The following is a 16,092-nucleotide window of genomic DNA, read 5'->3' on the forward strand; positions in this document are numbered from 1 at the left end:
GAAAATCAAAGTGACAATGAGAAACCATTCATGCCAGTGATAATGGTATATGACAAAAACACTGGAAATAAAGAGTGCTGGTAGGGGTGTGGTGGAAAGGAACACTCAACACGCTCTCAAGTTGTTATGGGGACTGCTGTCTGGTTCAGCCTCTAGGGAATACTGTGTAGCAATTTCTAAAATGAATAAGAACAGCAATTCCATATGACCCAGCAACTCCACATATTGGCATCTCCCACCAAAGCACAAAACGTTAAATCACAAAGATCTATGCACACCCATGTTCACTGTCGTGCCTAGTGAGAACCACAATATGTAAACAACCCAAATATTTAACAGACAAATGGATTTTTTAAAAGTTGTGATGGGTCTGAAGAAATAGTACAAAGAATCGGGCACTTGCTTGCATGACACTGCATATCATCCCCCAAATTCTGTCATGAGTCATCCCTGATCACAGAGCCCAGGGTAAATCTTGAGCACCAGGTGTGACTCAAAAAAAAAAAAAAATCAAAAGTTGTAGTATATACACAATTGAATACTATGCATCTGTAAGAAAAGACGAAATATTGTAGTTGGCTGCATTGTGATGAAACAAGAGTGTATGATGTTCAGTGAAATAAGTTAAAAAGAGCAGGTCAAATACAGACTAATCTCACTCCTCTGTGGTCATAGAAACAAAGCAAAAGAACAGACTGCGTGGAATAATAATAAAACTCTAACTTTATATCTGCAAGCAAGGAGAAACAGGAGATGGTGGTGGGATGTAGAGACAAACTAGAAGTAAAATAAGATCAAGGGTCTTAATCACTTTGGTCCAGAGATGTGGTCACTGTGTACATCAAAACCACATATGTGAAGCCCAGGCCAGCACACTGAGGCGAGTCCAGTGGCACCAGCCATAGTGAGAGGCCAGCTTTCTACTCAGGGTTGCCATCTTCCTACTCAGGTAAGGATTTTTCTGCCCATGAAGAGCCAGCTGCTGCACTCCATGGCTGCACATTTCTTCACTTTTCCATAACTCACTGTGAACACACAAAAACACCCTGACTGTAGCCATCGAGCCATACAAAAACTCACAAGGATCAACTCCATGTGCAAATGTCACAATGGGAAGGTGATGCAGAATCCCACCACACTTAGGGAGTGAAGACGGTAGCCCTGAAGACTCAACCAATAACAATGAACTATATAACCTCTCTGATAAGGAGTTTAGAAAGGAATTGTTGAGGTTGTATAAAGAGCTCAAAGAAACAAACCACCAATAAAGCACACGTGATATGTGAGTAGAAATGAGGAAACTACAAACAGAAATGACAGAACTGGGAAACTTCTTGGGCGAAATGAAAAACTCACTGGAAGGCCTCAGTAGTAAAGTAACAGCTGCTGAAAACAGAATCAGTGAGGGGCTAGAGCGATAGCACAGCGAGTAGGGCGTTTGCCTTGCATTCGGCTAACCTGGGTTCAATTCCCAGCATCCCGTATGGTCCCCTGAGCACTGCCAGGAGTAACTCCTGAGTGCAAAGCCAGAAGGAACCCCTGTGCATCGCCAGGTGTGACCCAAAAAGCAAAAAAATAAAAATAAAAAACCACCAGAATCAGTGAGCTCCATAATGAGGTGCAGAGAATCTCCAGACAATAGCAGAAAATGGGGGAAAGCCTCAAAATAAACAAACAGCTGGCAGAGACCTTTGGGCTGAATTCAAGAGAACAATGTAAGAATCATCAGGGTCCAAGAGGGTCAGAATGGCAACCTGGTGAAGAAACAACAAAGACATCTTTGCTGAAAAGTTCCTAAAGTGAAAAGTGCTGGGAGACCCAATCCAGGAGGCCCAAAGACTACTAGCTGAAAGAAATCCAAATAAAAATACTCTAAGACAGAACATAATTAGAGTAATGAAAATCCTAGATAGAGACAGAATACTGAAAACAGCAGATCAAAGAAGGAAATTAGATACAAAGGGGAATCCTTAAGATTTACTGCAGATTTATCAAACAAAACCCTCCAGGTCAGAAGACAGTGCTGGGAAATGGTGAAAAACTCAATAAAAGGAATGCCTCACCAAGAATACTATAACCATCCGAACTCTAATTCAGATTTGAAGAAACTGCACACAACTTCAAAGCAAACTGAACTCAGGAAATTCATAGACTCAAAGCCATCATTTCACCATTCATGACAAAACTCTATTGACAAAATGAAAATTGAAGGAACTTTCCTCAATATAATCATAGCCATTTACCCCAAGGTCACAACAAGCATTATTTTCAATGGGGAAAAATAAAAGCCTTCCCTCTAAGATCAGGTACAAGAAATTTTGCCCACACTCACCACTTGTATTCAATAAAGTACTTGTACTCACCACAGCAATTAGGCATGAAAAAGATATCAAAGGCATTGAGATAGGAAAGGAATAATTTGAGGTCTCACTATTTGCAGAAGATATGACACTATATTTAAACAATCCTAAAGACTCTACAAAAAAAAGCTCCTAGAAACAATGGATTTATATAGTAAAGTGGCAAGCTACAAAATTAATACACGAAAGTCCATGGGATTCCTATATACAACTTATGAAAGAGAAGGCAAAGATTTTAATTTTACATATCCCATTCACAATTTTACATCAGAAAATCAAGTAAGTGCCTCGAAATTAGCTTAACGGAAGAGGTGAAAGAAAACTACAAAACACTACACTGAGAAATAAGAGGACAGGAGAAAATAGAAACACACCCCCAGTTGTGAATTGGGAGGTTTAATATTAAAATGGCAATACTCACCAAAGCATTATACAGAATCAATGCAGTCCCTACAAGGGCACCCATGACACTTTTCAAAAAAATTGATCAAACACTCCTAAAGTTTATTTGGAAGAATAAACCTCCCCGCAAAATAGCTAGAGTAATCCTTGGGAAAAACAGGATGGGAGGCATCACTTTCCCCAATTTTAAACCATATTACAAAGTGGTAGTAATTGAAATAGCGTAGCAATGGAATAAAGATAGACCTTCAAACCAATGGAATAGAGTTGAATATCCTGAGACAAACACTCAGGCATATAATCAGTTAATTTTCAATAAGGGAGCAAAAAATATGAAGCATAGCAAGGAAAGCCTCTTCATCAACTGGTGCTGGGAAGCTACATGCAAAAAATTAAACTCAGACCTCTTTCAAATACCATGCTCAAAAGTCAAATCAAAATGGATGAAGGACCTCAATATCAGACCTGAATCCATAAGGTACACAGAAAATACATAAGATATATATGTACAAAGGTAGAATATAGGCTGAAAACATAAAGTACATAAGGCAGAACATGGGCTGAAAACCTAAGGTACATAGGGAGAACTCTCTGTAACATTGAAGTTAAAGATATCTTCAAGGATGAAACACCACTGACCACGCAAGTGGAAGCAAAGATAAGCAAACGGGACTTCATTAAACTAAAAAGCTTCTATACCTCAAAGGAAATAATGACCAGGATACAAAGACACCCCATGGAATAGGAAAAATTATTTACTCAACAGCCATCTGATAAGGGGTTAATATTTTAAAAAGTTGAGAGAAGAATCCAGGGAGCCAGACGGAGGAGGCACAGCCGGTACGCCTTCTCCAGATGGAGCCCCAGCAACACTTGAGCAACTACTAACAGGGCTCCGGGATGCAGGACTGGGACATCTCCGATGTCTGACTGTTGGAGGAAAACCTCCAAATAATGATAGTGAGATTCCTGTTGAAAAATGAACGCAATCAAAGTAAGGAAAGAGTAAAGTGAAAAATGTCTGCCACACAGGCAGAGTGGGAATGAGAGGGGAGTAAGAGGGGCTTGGTGGTGGATCAAATATGAAAAATTTGTAACTGTATCTCACAGTGATTCAATAAAAAATAAAATTAAAAAAAAATAATAATAAATAAAATAAATAAATAAATAAAAAGTATATGGCATTGGCAGAACTTTACATGAAAATAACATCTAACCCCATCCAAAAATGGGGGAAAGGGATGAACAGAAACTTCCTCAAGGAAGAAATACAATTAGCTAAAAGGAACATGGAAAAGTGCTCTACATCACCAATTAGCAGGGACATGCAAATCAAAAAACAATGAGATGTCATCTCACATCACAGAAACTGATGCACAGAAAGGACAACCTCTGCTGGCACGACTACAGGAAGAAAGGGACTCTCATTCACTGCTGGGAGGAGTGTAAATTGGTCCAGCCTTTCAGGAAAACAATACTGACATTCCTCAAAAAACTAGAAACTGGGCTTCCATACAACCCAGCAATATTGCTCCTGGGAATATAACCTACAGGCTCAAAAACACACTGCAGAAAAGCCATCTGCACTCCTATGTTCATTGCAGCATATATGCAACAGCCAGAATCTAGAAACAACGCAAGTGCCCAAGAACAGATGCGTGAATAGAGAAACTATAGTACATCTACACAATGTAAAACTACACAGCCCTTAGAAAAAATAAAGTCATGAAATTTGTTTTATACATGGACAAACATGTATAAAAGTACCATGGTGAAAGAAATGAGTACCATGGTGAAAGAAATGAGTCAGAAGTAGTCTAAAACAGAATAACTATGCTTATTTGGGGAATATAATTTTTTATAGAACATAGTACGTAAATAATACCCAAATACAGTAGGAAAAAAGATATCCAAGAGGACTGGACCATGGTAGGAAATTTTCCACAAAGGGAGAGGGGAGTGCAGTAAGGACAGAGAAGTGACTACTATGACACTGATAGTTGGAAATGATCACTCTGAACAAGGAAAATGTGTGTGTGTGTGTGTGTGTGTGTGTGTGTGTGTGTGTGTGTGTGCGCGCGTGTTTGGGGAGGAGATGAAGGAGGGGGAGGAGATATCTGCCATACAGGAAGACTATGGGGGGCCTGGGAGGCAGGTGGGAGGGAAACTGAGGACTTTGGAGGCTGGAAATTACAATGGTGAAGGGATGGGTGTTGGAACATTATATGTCTGAAACCCAATCATGAACTACTTTGTAACTGTGTATCTCACAGTGATTCCATTTTTTTAAAAAATGTGAATACTATGATAAATATATGATCCAAACCATAACTGATTTTTAAAACATATCTGAGATCATCCAAAGACATTTAGCAATCTAGTATGAAAAGGGGTTGGAGTATTTCCCTTTAAGCAACTGCATTAAAAAAGGAATCTTAAAAAACACAAAGCATTCTCCCCACGGAACCATTCTCTAGATTAGTGTGACCACACTGAGAAGAGAACAGACAGGAGACTTTTATTTTAAGCAGCAGACAGAACAGGGTCACCGTAACCTTGTACAATAAACAGCTCTCCTCCCAAAACAACCCTCTTACCAGGAGCTGCCCCCACATGACATACCAGGAAAGTAGAGATTACCACAGTACTGTTTCATTAGGGGGCAGGTTCACTCCTGGGGCTCTAACAAATTGTTTCTAAAAGGAAAGGGGCACAGTCACAACTTGTTCATTTTGTACTAAATACTTATTTCGAATCTCCCACAACCAAAACAGAGTCAAAGGAGTGCATGAAAGAAACCAAAACTTCTCAAGTTACTCACAGACATCTGCCAGAAACACGATGCCTGCGAGGGCCTCTTACTCAAGTACACATGCATTCATTCCTTCACAGACTCCATCATCCACGTCCAACGCATCCTTCCAACACTGCACGGGGCGGTCCTCTCTGCACCGCCTACAATGGAGCAGGGTGCTCTCTCTTCTCGAGTCCAAGCAACCCCAGTCCCCTATCTTTCAGCACAAGAACTCACCTTGGACCTTGGCAGGGAAAGACTGTGTCTGCCTTCCTGCCTCTAAAGGCTGTGATCCTGGCCTTGGAAAATGGGTGAACTCTCTCTCCACTCCTTCTCTCACTTTTCTACTTCTCCCCCTTCACTAGGACAAACATCTCACACACACCTCTCACCTCTGAAATTACCTTGAGCTTCCCCCACATACACCCCCTGGGTTACTATTTACCGTTCCTCCTCCAGTTAACAGTTAATAGAAGCATAGCCACGACGGCTTTCCTTGACTGTTGGATTCCTCTCCTCAGTTTACCTGGCTTGAGAATCCCCCCTGAAGATGCCCTCCCTCTGACAGACCCATTATGGGTCCCTGATGTGGGAAACCCTCCTCCCTACCCCTAGGACTCCCCTGCTTCACATCTTCCAGACTTCCCTGGTCCACTCATATGGTGGGTTTGCTCCCACATTTTTAATCCAACTCCTTTTCCAACACACTTTTCTGCTAGGCAGGTTCCCTGTCCCTCAAGGACCTGAACGGCAACCAGGCTGGTAACTGCCAATATTAACTTCCTGCCCACTGTTTTAACACCAGGGCCCCCAAGTGGACTTAGGTCAGCCTAACCAAGCCAAGAGAGCCACGGCCCTAGACCTATTCATTGGGATGAGAGCCTTTCTTCCAACTTATCAATCCAACAACTACACATTCTAGCCTTCCTGTGACACTTCTCCATCCTCACTGCCACACCCCCTCAATTCTTGCCCAAATTGTACCTCCAACAGGGGGGGAGCTAAAGCATTCATTCCTCTCCACAAGCTGTAGGAACTCTATGAAAGCAAGAAGGAAAAGAGAAAACAGAAACACATTCAGTCTCTGTCTTCAGTGAAACGTGAAAACATTCCATCCAAAGGCAGTACGTGAGCAGAACACTTCCAATGGTGAAGAAAGTCGGAGATGAGAGAAGGTGCCTCAGGAGACCTGAAGAGCCCCAAGAAAAAGAGGGGAACACAGCCCCCCAGGGAAGACTTCCTGCTGTAGACACCAGAAGCCACTCACACGGGACTTCACCAACACGCAGAGGCTGATGACAGGTGCACCCCACACACACTATGCCGAGAACAAAGGCAGAGCAAGGAGAGCGAATCGGCATCTCCTGGGGAAACAGCCTGGCTTGGGGAGGAGGAGGAAGCCACGCTGCGCAACCCACAGTCACTGGTATTCTCTGTCTTGGGATAACGGACAGCTCAAGGACTCACAAAGCCCAGATTTCCTGCCAGCCCGGGTACATACCTGGACCAACTCCATTTCAGAGTCCCTGAGAAAAGGACAGACAGACTCACTGAGGGAAAGACCAGTATGAAAAGAACTGGCACGGAAGGCCTGTAAAAGCACCAGGAGGGCAGGCAGGGAGGCACGACAGATGGGGCAAAAGCTAAGCAGAAGAGGGTGCCACAGAAGAGAGAAAGATCACATTTATAAAACTCTATAGAGGGGGGCTGGAGCGATAGCACAGCGGGTAGAACATTTGCCTTGCATGCGGCCAACCCGGGTTCAATTCCCAGCATCCCATATGGTCCCCTGAGCACCGCCAGGAGTGATTCCTGAGTGCCAGGAGTAACCCCTGAGCATCGCCGGGTGTTGCTCCTGAACCCAAAAAGCAAAAAATAAATAAATAAATAAATAAAAATAAATAAAACTCCATGGAGGAATCCACTCAGCAAAATGGGGGCAGGGAGGGGACACACAGGGGTTATGGTGTGCTAGCCTTCCATCCAGATGATCCTGGTTCAAATTCCCAGTGCCACATGAACCTCCAATCACCACCAGGGCATCATTTCTAAGCACAAAGACGGGAATAGTTCCGAGCATCACCAGTGTAGCCAGAAAAAAATATATTCCAAGCAGAGCTAGGGATTGTGTCCAATGGTAAAAATGAATATCTTGCATTGGGTTTGATCCCCAACACAGTAAAAATAGATCAACAGACAGATATAAATATAAATATATTTTTCCCAAATAAAAAGATCTAAGAGGTGAAAACTTTGTGTGCCCTCCAGGGGTAGGACTAAATGACCCCTGGACTTCTGGACCTGGCAGCAGGCAGACACCACATTGCTGACTGGCAACCCCACAGCCCCAGACAGCACAGAGACATCAAGTATCCGGCTGCTCCTTTCTCCAGGCCGACACATCAAGTATCCAGCTGCTCCTTTCCCCAAGCTGCTGACACCGGGACTGGGGTAAACTCCTAGGCTCAGCCAAATGCTGAGAAGCAGACTCTCCCTTGCTCCTCCTTGGCTCAATCTCTGCACTGCTGGTTTAGGAACTAAATACTGGCAGTGTCACAATTCTCACCAGGCCACAAACCCAAAGGACCCTGGTCTCGCCAGCTCTCATCGTGGACTTTTTTTTTTTTTTGCTTTTTGGGTCACACCCAGCGATGCTCAGGGGTTACTCCTGGCTTTGCACTCAGGAATTGCTCCTGGCAGTGCTTGGGGACCATATGGGATGCCGGGGATCGAACCCGGGTCAGCCGCGTGCAAGGCAAACGCCCTACCCGCTGTGCTATCGCTCTGGCCCCTCATCGTGGACTTTTAAGAAGGGCAGCTTCAGGCTTCAGTGGAACATTGAGATGCTATGCCCCTACTCTGTCCACACCTCCAATGCCCCCGCCAACCCCTGGGCATGGGTGGTTCTAAGTCACAGACCCTGTTATCCCAATATGCTACCACAAGCTGAAGTCACACTGTCCCCACATGCCTGATTCTGCTGGCAGGACACTGCTCAGTGCGTCCGCTAGAGGACTCAACTTTTACCAAAGGACTCAACATGAAGGTCAGAATGCTTAAGGTCAAAAGCCCAAAGAGGGGCTGGAGTGATAACACAGCGAGTAGGGCGTCTGCCTTGCATGCGGCCAACCAGGATTCAATTCCCAGCATCCCATATGGTCCCCCGAGCACCGCCAGGAGTAATTCCTGAGTGCATGAGCTAGGAGTGACCCCTGTGCATCGCCGGGTGTGACCCAAAAAGCAAAAAAAAAAAAAAAAAAAAAAAAAAAAAAAAAAGTCCAAAGAAATGAGGCCTTGGGAGAGAAAGGATCTCTTCTGCAGAGACTTTTTTAAATAGCCATAATGTACTAAAATAGAATTATCAATAAAATGATATTTAGAAAATTGATCCCTACTGACCCAACAAGTAAAAGTATATGTGCATGTACTTCAAATTCATCCACACAAGAGCAAATATGTAAAATTCTTAAGAAATATTTACAATAAAGATCATAACAAAGATGGGGGTACAGTGCCATCCAGCAGATCAACCTGTACCTGCGGGGCAAGTGCGTCAGCAGCCTGATGGTGACTTCAGGCTTCCCGATACCCCAAAATTGCCACTGTGCCTCTGGCCAGTCCCCAACAACTTGGAGCCAAGTTTTCCAAAACATTAAATGGCCAAAACTTAGGTATGTAGGAGTCACTCCCACAAACCACCTCTGCCCAGCTATACAAGTTTTAATAAAGTATTTAGCATCTGCCGAAGGAGCAGGCTGGGATGGGAAGATTAAAAGTAATGGTGGTAGAAAGGTACAATGGTGGTGGGATTAGTGTTAAAATATTGAGCGTAAACAATTATTGTAAACAACTTTATAAAAAAAATTTTTTAATTAAAAAAATAAAATTTCAGGCGCTACCAGCTCCTTCTGAGAGCAGGGATGGAATCCAAATAATTCTAAGACAAAGGTAGGTAGATACCTACCTCAAATCTGTGGTCCACTAAAGAAGGGGTGTGTGCTTTGCTGCACACTTTGGCTTTGCAGGTTACCAACTAGGCTCAACCACACCAGAGCCAGGAGTCCTAAACTGCACACATCACACAGCAAAGAGAGTCCCCACCTGGAAGAACCCAGGCTTGAACCAATTTCTCTAAAATACAGCAAGTTTCACTGCTCTAAACCCCAGAGTCCTCAATTTTTTTTTTAAGAGGGGAAATTTGTACTCCCAGGGCTACTGTGACAATGACATGACTACTTTATGACTGCTACACACATAGTTATCTACTCAAAAATCTAACAAAAGCAAAAACAAAATGCAAAAACCCCAAGAAGGATGAAAGAATTGAAAATTTTAGGGGAAACCTGATCAGAAGGGTGGAGCAGGGGGCCTTCAGCAGAAATGTTTCCAGGGAGTGGAGGAAAAAAAAAGAGAGAGAGAAGAAAGCAATTCCTGGGTAATTTGTCTAAGGAAAACAACTAAATTATTGGGGTGGAGCCACGGCTCCAGGAGTAGAGCACATCTCTAGCATGTTCACAGCAGCGAGTGACACTAGCATCACAAGTCCTCCAAGTGCCAACAGGGAGCACTAGTGGCCCCAACTACTTAAAAAATAAATAAATAAATAACTACATTTTTTAAAAATAGACAAAGATAAAATGAACTCAAATCATTGACACGATCAAAAATTCCTTCCTATGAACTAAAAACACCATTCATGTGGTTCCAACGTGTCTCAAAAATACTGAAAAGTACTCAGGGTTTTTTTTTTTTAATCCTAATAACTTCTCCATGTCCTTTTCAGCCTATTCTATGTACTTCCCTTCACCCTGCCAGCCCACACAACAACCGACAGTCAAAACTCAGAACTCTATCATCTAATATAGTGCTCTCCACGGTGATTTCAATGTCAGTGACAACCAAATCTCCACTGTAATTTTCAGTTCTTTTTATGTTTACATAGCACAGGTGCTTAAAAGTCAACACACTGAGAGCCCTTGGGGCTGCTGAAAGTAAAGAAGTGCAAATGTCAGCTTTTTCTTTGAAGAGAAAGAAGAAATACAGATAAAATATTTGACACCCAAGGCAATGATCAACTTCTTCGATTTATCCAATGTCAGGAAATAATGATTTAAGTTACCTCAAAAATCCAACACTGGAGATCAAGATCGCTGAGTTATTCAGAAGGCTTTTTATAGACATCTAGAAATTATTAAGACGCATTGGCTAAAGATGGATACTTTAGGGAGAAGAAGATCTAGGAACCTTTAGAAATACCCAGGTGCTGGGTCATGTGTATACTCCTTCACACTTCATTAAGGAAAAAGCAACATAACTTTGGTTTTTTGTTTATTTTGCTTATGGGCCACATCTGGAAGTGCTCAGGATTTACTTCTGGCTTTGTGCCAGGGATCACTCCTGGTAGTACTCTGGGGACCATATGCAGTACCCCAATATGACGGCTATAAGAATTAAGTAAGGACAAGGGCTGGAGCGATAGCACAGCGGGTAGGGTGTTTGCCTTGCACACGGCCAACCAGGGTTCAATTCCCAGCATCCCATATGGTCCCCTGAGTACCACCAAAAGTAATTCCTGAGTGCAGAGCCAAGAGTAACTCCTGTGCATCACTGACCCAAAAACAAAACAAAAAAAAAAATTAAGTAAGGACAGGGTATAGCTCAGCAGTAGAACACACACATGCCCTGCATATGTGAGGCACTCAGTTCAATCCCCAGCAACATACACGTGCATATGCAAATAAAACATATGCATTGTACTAACAAAAATGCTAACACTTAAATTTTCAAAAACTGTTAACTAAGGTACTAAGTCAAGCCCTCTAATAGTCTATTACTGATAGGACACTTATAAATGGCCTTGAATAGAACCTATGAGTACTTTGTCCCAAAATAATAAGTAAAACAAAACTTACTGAGTGCTTATTATGTGCCAGGCACTGCTCTAAGACCACAAACTAAATGAACTAACTCCTCAATTTTTGAATCAGTGACATGGGTAAAATGTTATTTTCCCATATTAACAGCAAAGAAGATAAGGAGCAACATAAACTAATCACACAACTATTAAGTGCTGGTATCAGAATTCGGTGTCTCAATGGCTTCAAGTTTCTGGTACTCTCATGTAATCTTCTGTGAAAAAGTTATCGTTTGTATTTCTAACATACACTTAATATGCTGCACAGTCACCTATAAAACTTCATTAGGCAATGAACCTTTTGTTTTTCTATCTTTCCCTGAGTGCCTGCCTTAATGAAGCATAATAGCCACTCAAAAGCTACTGGAATGGATGAAAAGCAATACAGGAGTCCAACAAACCCACGTGCCCTTCCAACCCATCCCCTACCTCAGACCCATCCCCTCCCCACTCCAGGGGGTCTTCTTGTTGTCCTAAATTGCCTCGTGGATTTCCAGCTCTCTGCTTTCACTATCGGGGCCCATTAGTTTCACAACCATTTGTGAAGCACCTACATTGTGACAGTCACAATGAATACGCACCAGAAAATTAAAAAAAAAAAAAAACAGGATATAAACGAAATAGTAAATTAGTGGGGACGAGAGGGTGGTGAGATTACAAGAGTTTGTGGTTCAGAGAACAGGTTGTACCAATGTGAACGCCTAAGCTTCGATTGTACCCTGGTCACTTAACGTCAACATTATGGGAAGCTCAGTGAAGGGCAGATCAAAACTTTCCATTTCTCTGCAACTCTTTATAGACCTAACACTGTGTCAAAACTAAGGGGGCGGGGGTGGGGGGTGGGGTTCCTGTGTCCAGGAACTCCGATGCTGGAGGGAAACGTAGCTACGTACACGTGTACACGTACAGATTGCTGTAGATGTACAGGTGCACACGTACAGATTGCTGTAGCAGTACAGGTGTACGTGTACAGGTTGCTGTAGCTGTACAGGTGTACGTGTACAGCGAGTGGTGGCTCAGACCAGACAGGAGGGGGATCAGAGGGGTGTTCCCAAGCCTGGAGGTTGAGGGCACGATCGCTGTGGCCTGAGCAGACTCAAGGACCAAGCAACTCCCACGTTTCTTTACACCCAGTTTATCCTCAGGTGCACAGGGGGACCGGGGCACCCGCGCGCGGTCTCGCTCTTCCAACCGCGGGACGCCGTGGGATCCTCCTGTGACCCACCTGGAACTCCAGGCCGTAGATGACAGGCGCGTCGTCCTCCATGCTGGGGCCGCTCACTGACCTGAGACGGGTACCTAAGTCCCCAGATCAACGCCCATTCATTTCCTCCCCAAACCGCGACGCCGGATCTGCTCTTTGCGGCCCACCCCGGCTCCCGTAGGAATTACTTCCTGTGTTTTTCGGAAACGTCATCAATCCGCTCCACGCCCCGGGCCAATGGAAGCGGCCGGGATTCGTGCGCATGCCCAGTTAGCTTCCAGACGGTTGCTCAAACCTGGAGGCTGCAGGAGTGGGGGCGGCAGCGTGAAGATGGGGGCGCGCTGCGTCCCCAGCTCGCGTTTGTTCATAGTTCAAAAGTCTCCGGCTTAGCGCCCTTCCTGCCCCTGACTTCCACAGTTTCTCGCCTGGGAATGTCACATTTCCGTTTGTTATGCTTTGGTACTTGACCAAGCACCAGGTTCATGCCTTTGTGCACGATTTTATGCTCTGTTAAAAAGGGACAATTGGGGGCTGGAGCGATATTACAGTGGGTAGGGCGTTTGCCTTGCACGGGACCGACCCGGGTTCTATTTCCAGCATCCCATAGGGTCCCCTGAGCACCGCCGGGAGTAATTCCTGAGTGCATGAGCCAGGAGTAACCCATGTGCATCGCCGGGTGTGACCGAAAAAGAGGGGAAAAACGGGTGGGGAGGGGACAATTGAGGGCACAGAGGTAAGGAGTTAGAGAGCCGAGACACGTGTGTCAGGCTCAGTCAGCCTCACCCACACCTCTCAGAGTTATCATTTAGAGAGAGGAAGTCTCTGCATGTGCTCCAGTGGCCAATGATACCTGACCCATCAACTGGCTTTATCAACCTTTGTCTCTGAATGGGAATCTGCCAGAGAATCTCTTGGATTCCAGAGTGTATCTAAGTAAACTGTCACCGTGCATAACTGTGTTGCCTTTTTTCAGACAATATTGTCTTCTTTAATGTGCACATAGTAGACGAGTGACATTGCATGGAGTCCCAAAATGCTGTAACTGAGCCCCCTCCATTTATCTGCTTTCTACTGACTGACTTTCAAGACCATGCTCCCTTCCAGCTGTGTGGTTTTTGACTTCTTTCCACTCTGGATTGATCTGTCTAACAAATGGGTCTGAACTGCTCCCTGTGACAGATGGGTCATCTTTGATCTGTATGACAAATGATCTGAAACATCAATGAAAGGATACCCCACTTCCTTAATTTTAAGGGAAATGCAAACTAAGACCACGATGAGCTGTCACCTACACTTGGTAGACTGGCTATTACCAAAATCAAAAGCTAACTTTTGGCAGTGTATGCTCACCTGCCAAAAATCTTCAGATAGGCTTTCCCCCAAAATGTCCAGAGCAGGATGTTTTCTTTTCATTCCCTTTCTCATCTTTTCCTTGGCAGGCAGTGGGAAGGAAGGTAGCTGGCAGTGCCCTGCTATTGGGGGTGGACGGTTCAATGCTGAGGCTGAGCAATATGGGACTTCTCAGGCTTGGTTTGGTGGTACTGTGAGACCACCAGGATACGCTTGATGTTCTCTGTGGATCCTTCAGTGCCAGGATTAGAACTCAGGTTCTTTGTGCTATGTCCCCAGCCCTAAGCACGAATTTTCTACAATCTAGGTATGGGTAACTAAGGTAAATAAAGGCCAAATGGGCATTAGTAAAAACAACCATAACCTTAAAGAATGAAAATTACAAATATTAAAACATCTCAAGAAATCACCCTTATTTGTGAAGCCTATATTAAGATAAGAGAAACATCTAGAATGTTTCATATAATGCCATCTCCGCTTTGTCATATGAGCTCTCCCCTCCTTTCTTATGCTGCAGCCTATACTCATTCCTTAGCTCAGTACATAAAGTCCCAATGTGTTCCATTTACTTTAGAATTTAAAGTCATATATATGTACATACATTAACATACATTGTCAACTTTTTTGCTCACTGCCTAAGAAGAATCCAGAAGGGTGGGAGAATGTACTGTTTCACCTCATAACATACTGTTGCTGGTAGCAGGAAACCAATGCCAGTGAGCAGGGTTGAAGTATAGGCATTTCTGAGGGTTAAGAAAAAATAAAGAGGGGCTGGAGCAACAGTACAGCGGGTAGGGCATTTGCCTTGCACGCAGCCGTCCCGGGTTTGATTCCCAGCATCCCCGATGACCCCCGAGCACTGCCAGGAGTGATTCCTGAGAGAAAAGCCAGGAGTAACCTCTGTGCATCACCAGGTGTGAACCAAAAAGCAAAAAGAAAGAGAGAGAGGGAGATAAAAAGGAAATGAAAGTAAAAAGAGTTGGAGCAGAAGGGCAAACAACCTCGCAGGTTGGGAGCTCTGTCTCTCTCAGAACATAATTATTGCCTTTCACCAGGAAACCAGACCAGGAAACAACATTCTTAGGGGGAAAAGAGGTAACAGCACATTTTGATTACAAGAATAATTATTCTTATAAGAACTATAAGCTTCTAAATTGCCTGAGTCATTTGAGAGAAACATCTTCCCTGTTTGTCTTTCTAAGGGGGTTGTTTTTTCATAACAAGAAAGTCAGACAAAGATGGAGCAGTCACAGGACCATTGCTTCAGTGGGATCCTGGATCGGCTGGCGCCTACCCTTAGTTCCCAAGAGATATGCAGAAACAGAAACCTTGATACATCGTGGTGGGGATATAAATTGGTGTGACCACTATGGAAAACAACATGGAGCTTCCTCTCAAAGCTTACACATAAATTTACTACATATTCCGTGTGTATCACCTCTAGGATCCAAACATAACAAATCACTGTCTCAAAGAGAGCTGAAATTCCATGTTCATTGAATCATTATTCACAGTAACCTGGATGTGGAAACAGCCTAAGTGTCTAATAACATTAATTCATAAGCAAAACATAGTGCATAAGTATATATGTATATACACACAGTACACTTGTGAAAGGTTGCAGAGAAATAAAGAGATTTAGGCTGAGGGGGAAAGAAAACTAAAGGGGGTTTATTGGGAGGTGCTCCCAAGTGAGTTTCACAGATTTCTAACGAGGCCAGTGAAGTTATTCCCAATGTGAGGCTGCATGGACATCTTAGAGGACATGTCACTGGGAAGAAGGGATGGAATGGACTGAAAAAGTAGGAGCTTTTGTGCAAGTTGTTTCCAGAGGGGAATGTCTATGCAAATTTCAGGAATCACAACAGGCTAAAAAAAGATCTCTGGGAAATTTCATAGGTATTGTCTGCAGGTGCTCAGCAGTGGTTTCAAAGTGCCCTTTGACCCTGAAACTCCTGGGCTGACCCAACAACATGGAAAATTATTCAATATAAAAGAAGAAAAGAACTATGTACTATCATCTCGTTAGAAATAGAATGACAGTTAGCAGGGAGGTGGAGAGGAGGAG

At 43.7% G+C, this 16,092-nt stretch overlaps 1 protein-coding gene across 1 annotated transcript in view; it reads right to left on the minus strand.

The window, feature by feature from the left end:
* Positions 1-12,840, minus strand: part of EIPR1 (EARP complex and GARP complex interacting protein 1) — a 161,761-nt gene extending 148,921 nt beyond the window's left edge. The window contains exon 1 of the mRNA XM_055121564.1: positions 12,696-12,840. Within this exon, the coding sequence (XP_054977539.1) occupies positions 12,696-12,737 (42 nt within the window). The 5' untranslated portion in view covers positions 12,738-12,840. The remainder of the gene's footprint in view (positions 1-12,695) is intronic.
* Positions 12,841-16,092: the final 3,252 nt, after the last annotated feature.

Source organism: Sorex araneus, chromosome X, assembly GCF_027595985.1.
Source record: "Sorex araneus isolate mSorAra2 chromosome X, mSorAra2.pri, whole genome shotgun sequence".
Classification (NCBI taxonomy): domain Eukaryota; kingdom Metazoa; phylum Chordata; class Mammalia; order Eulipotyphla; family Soricidae; genus Sorex; species Sorex araneus.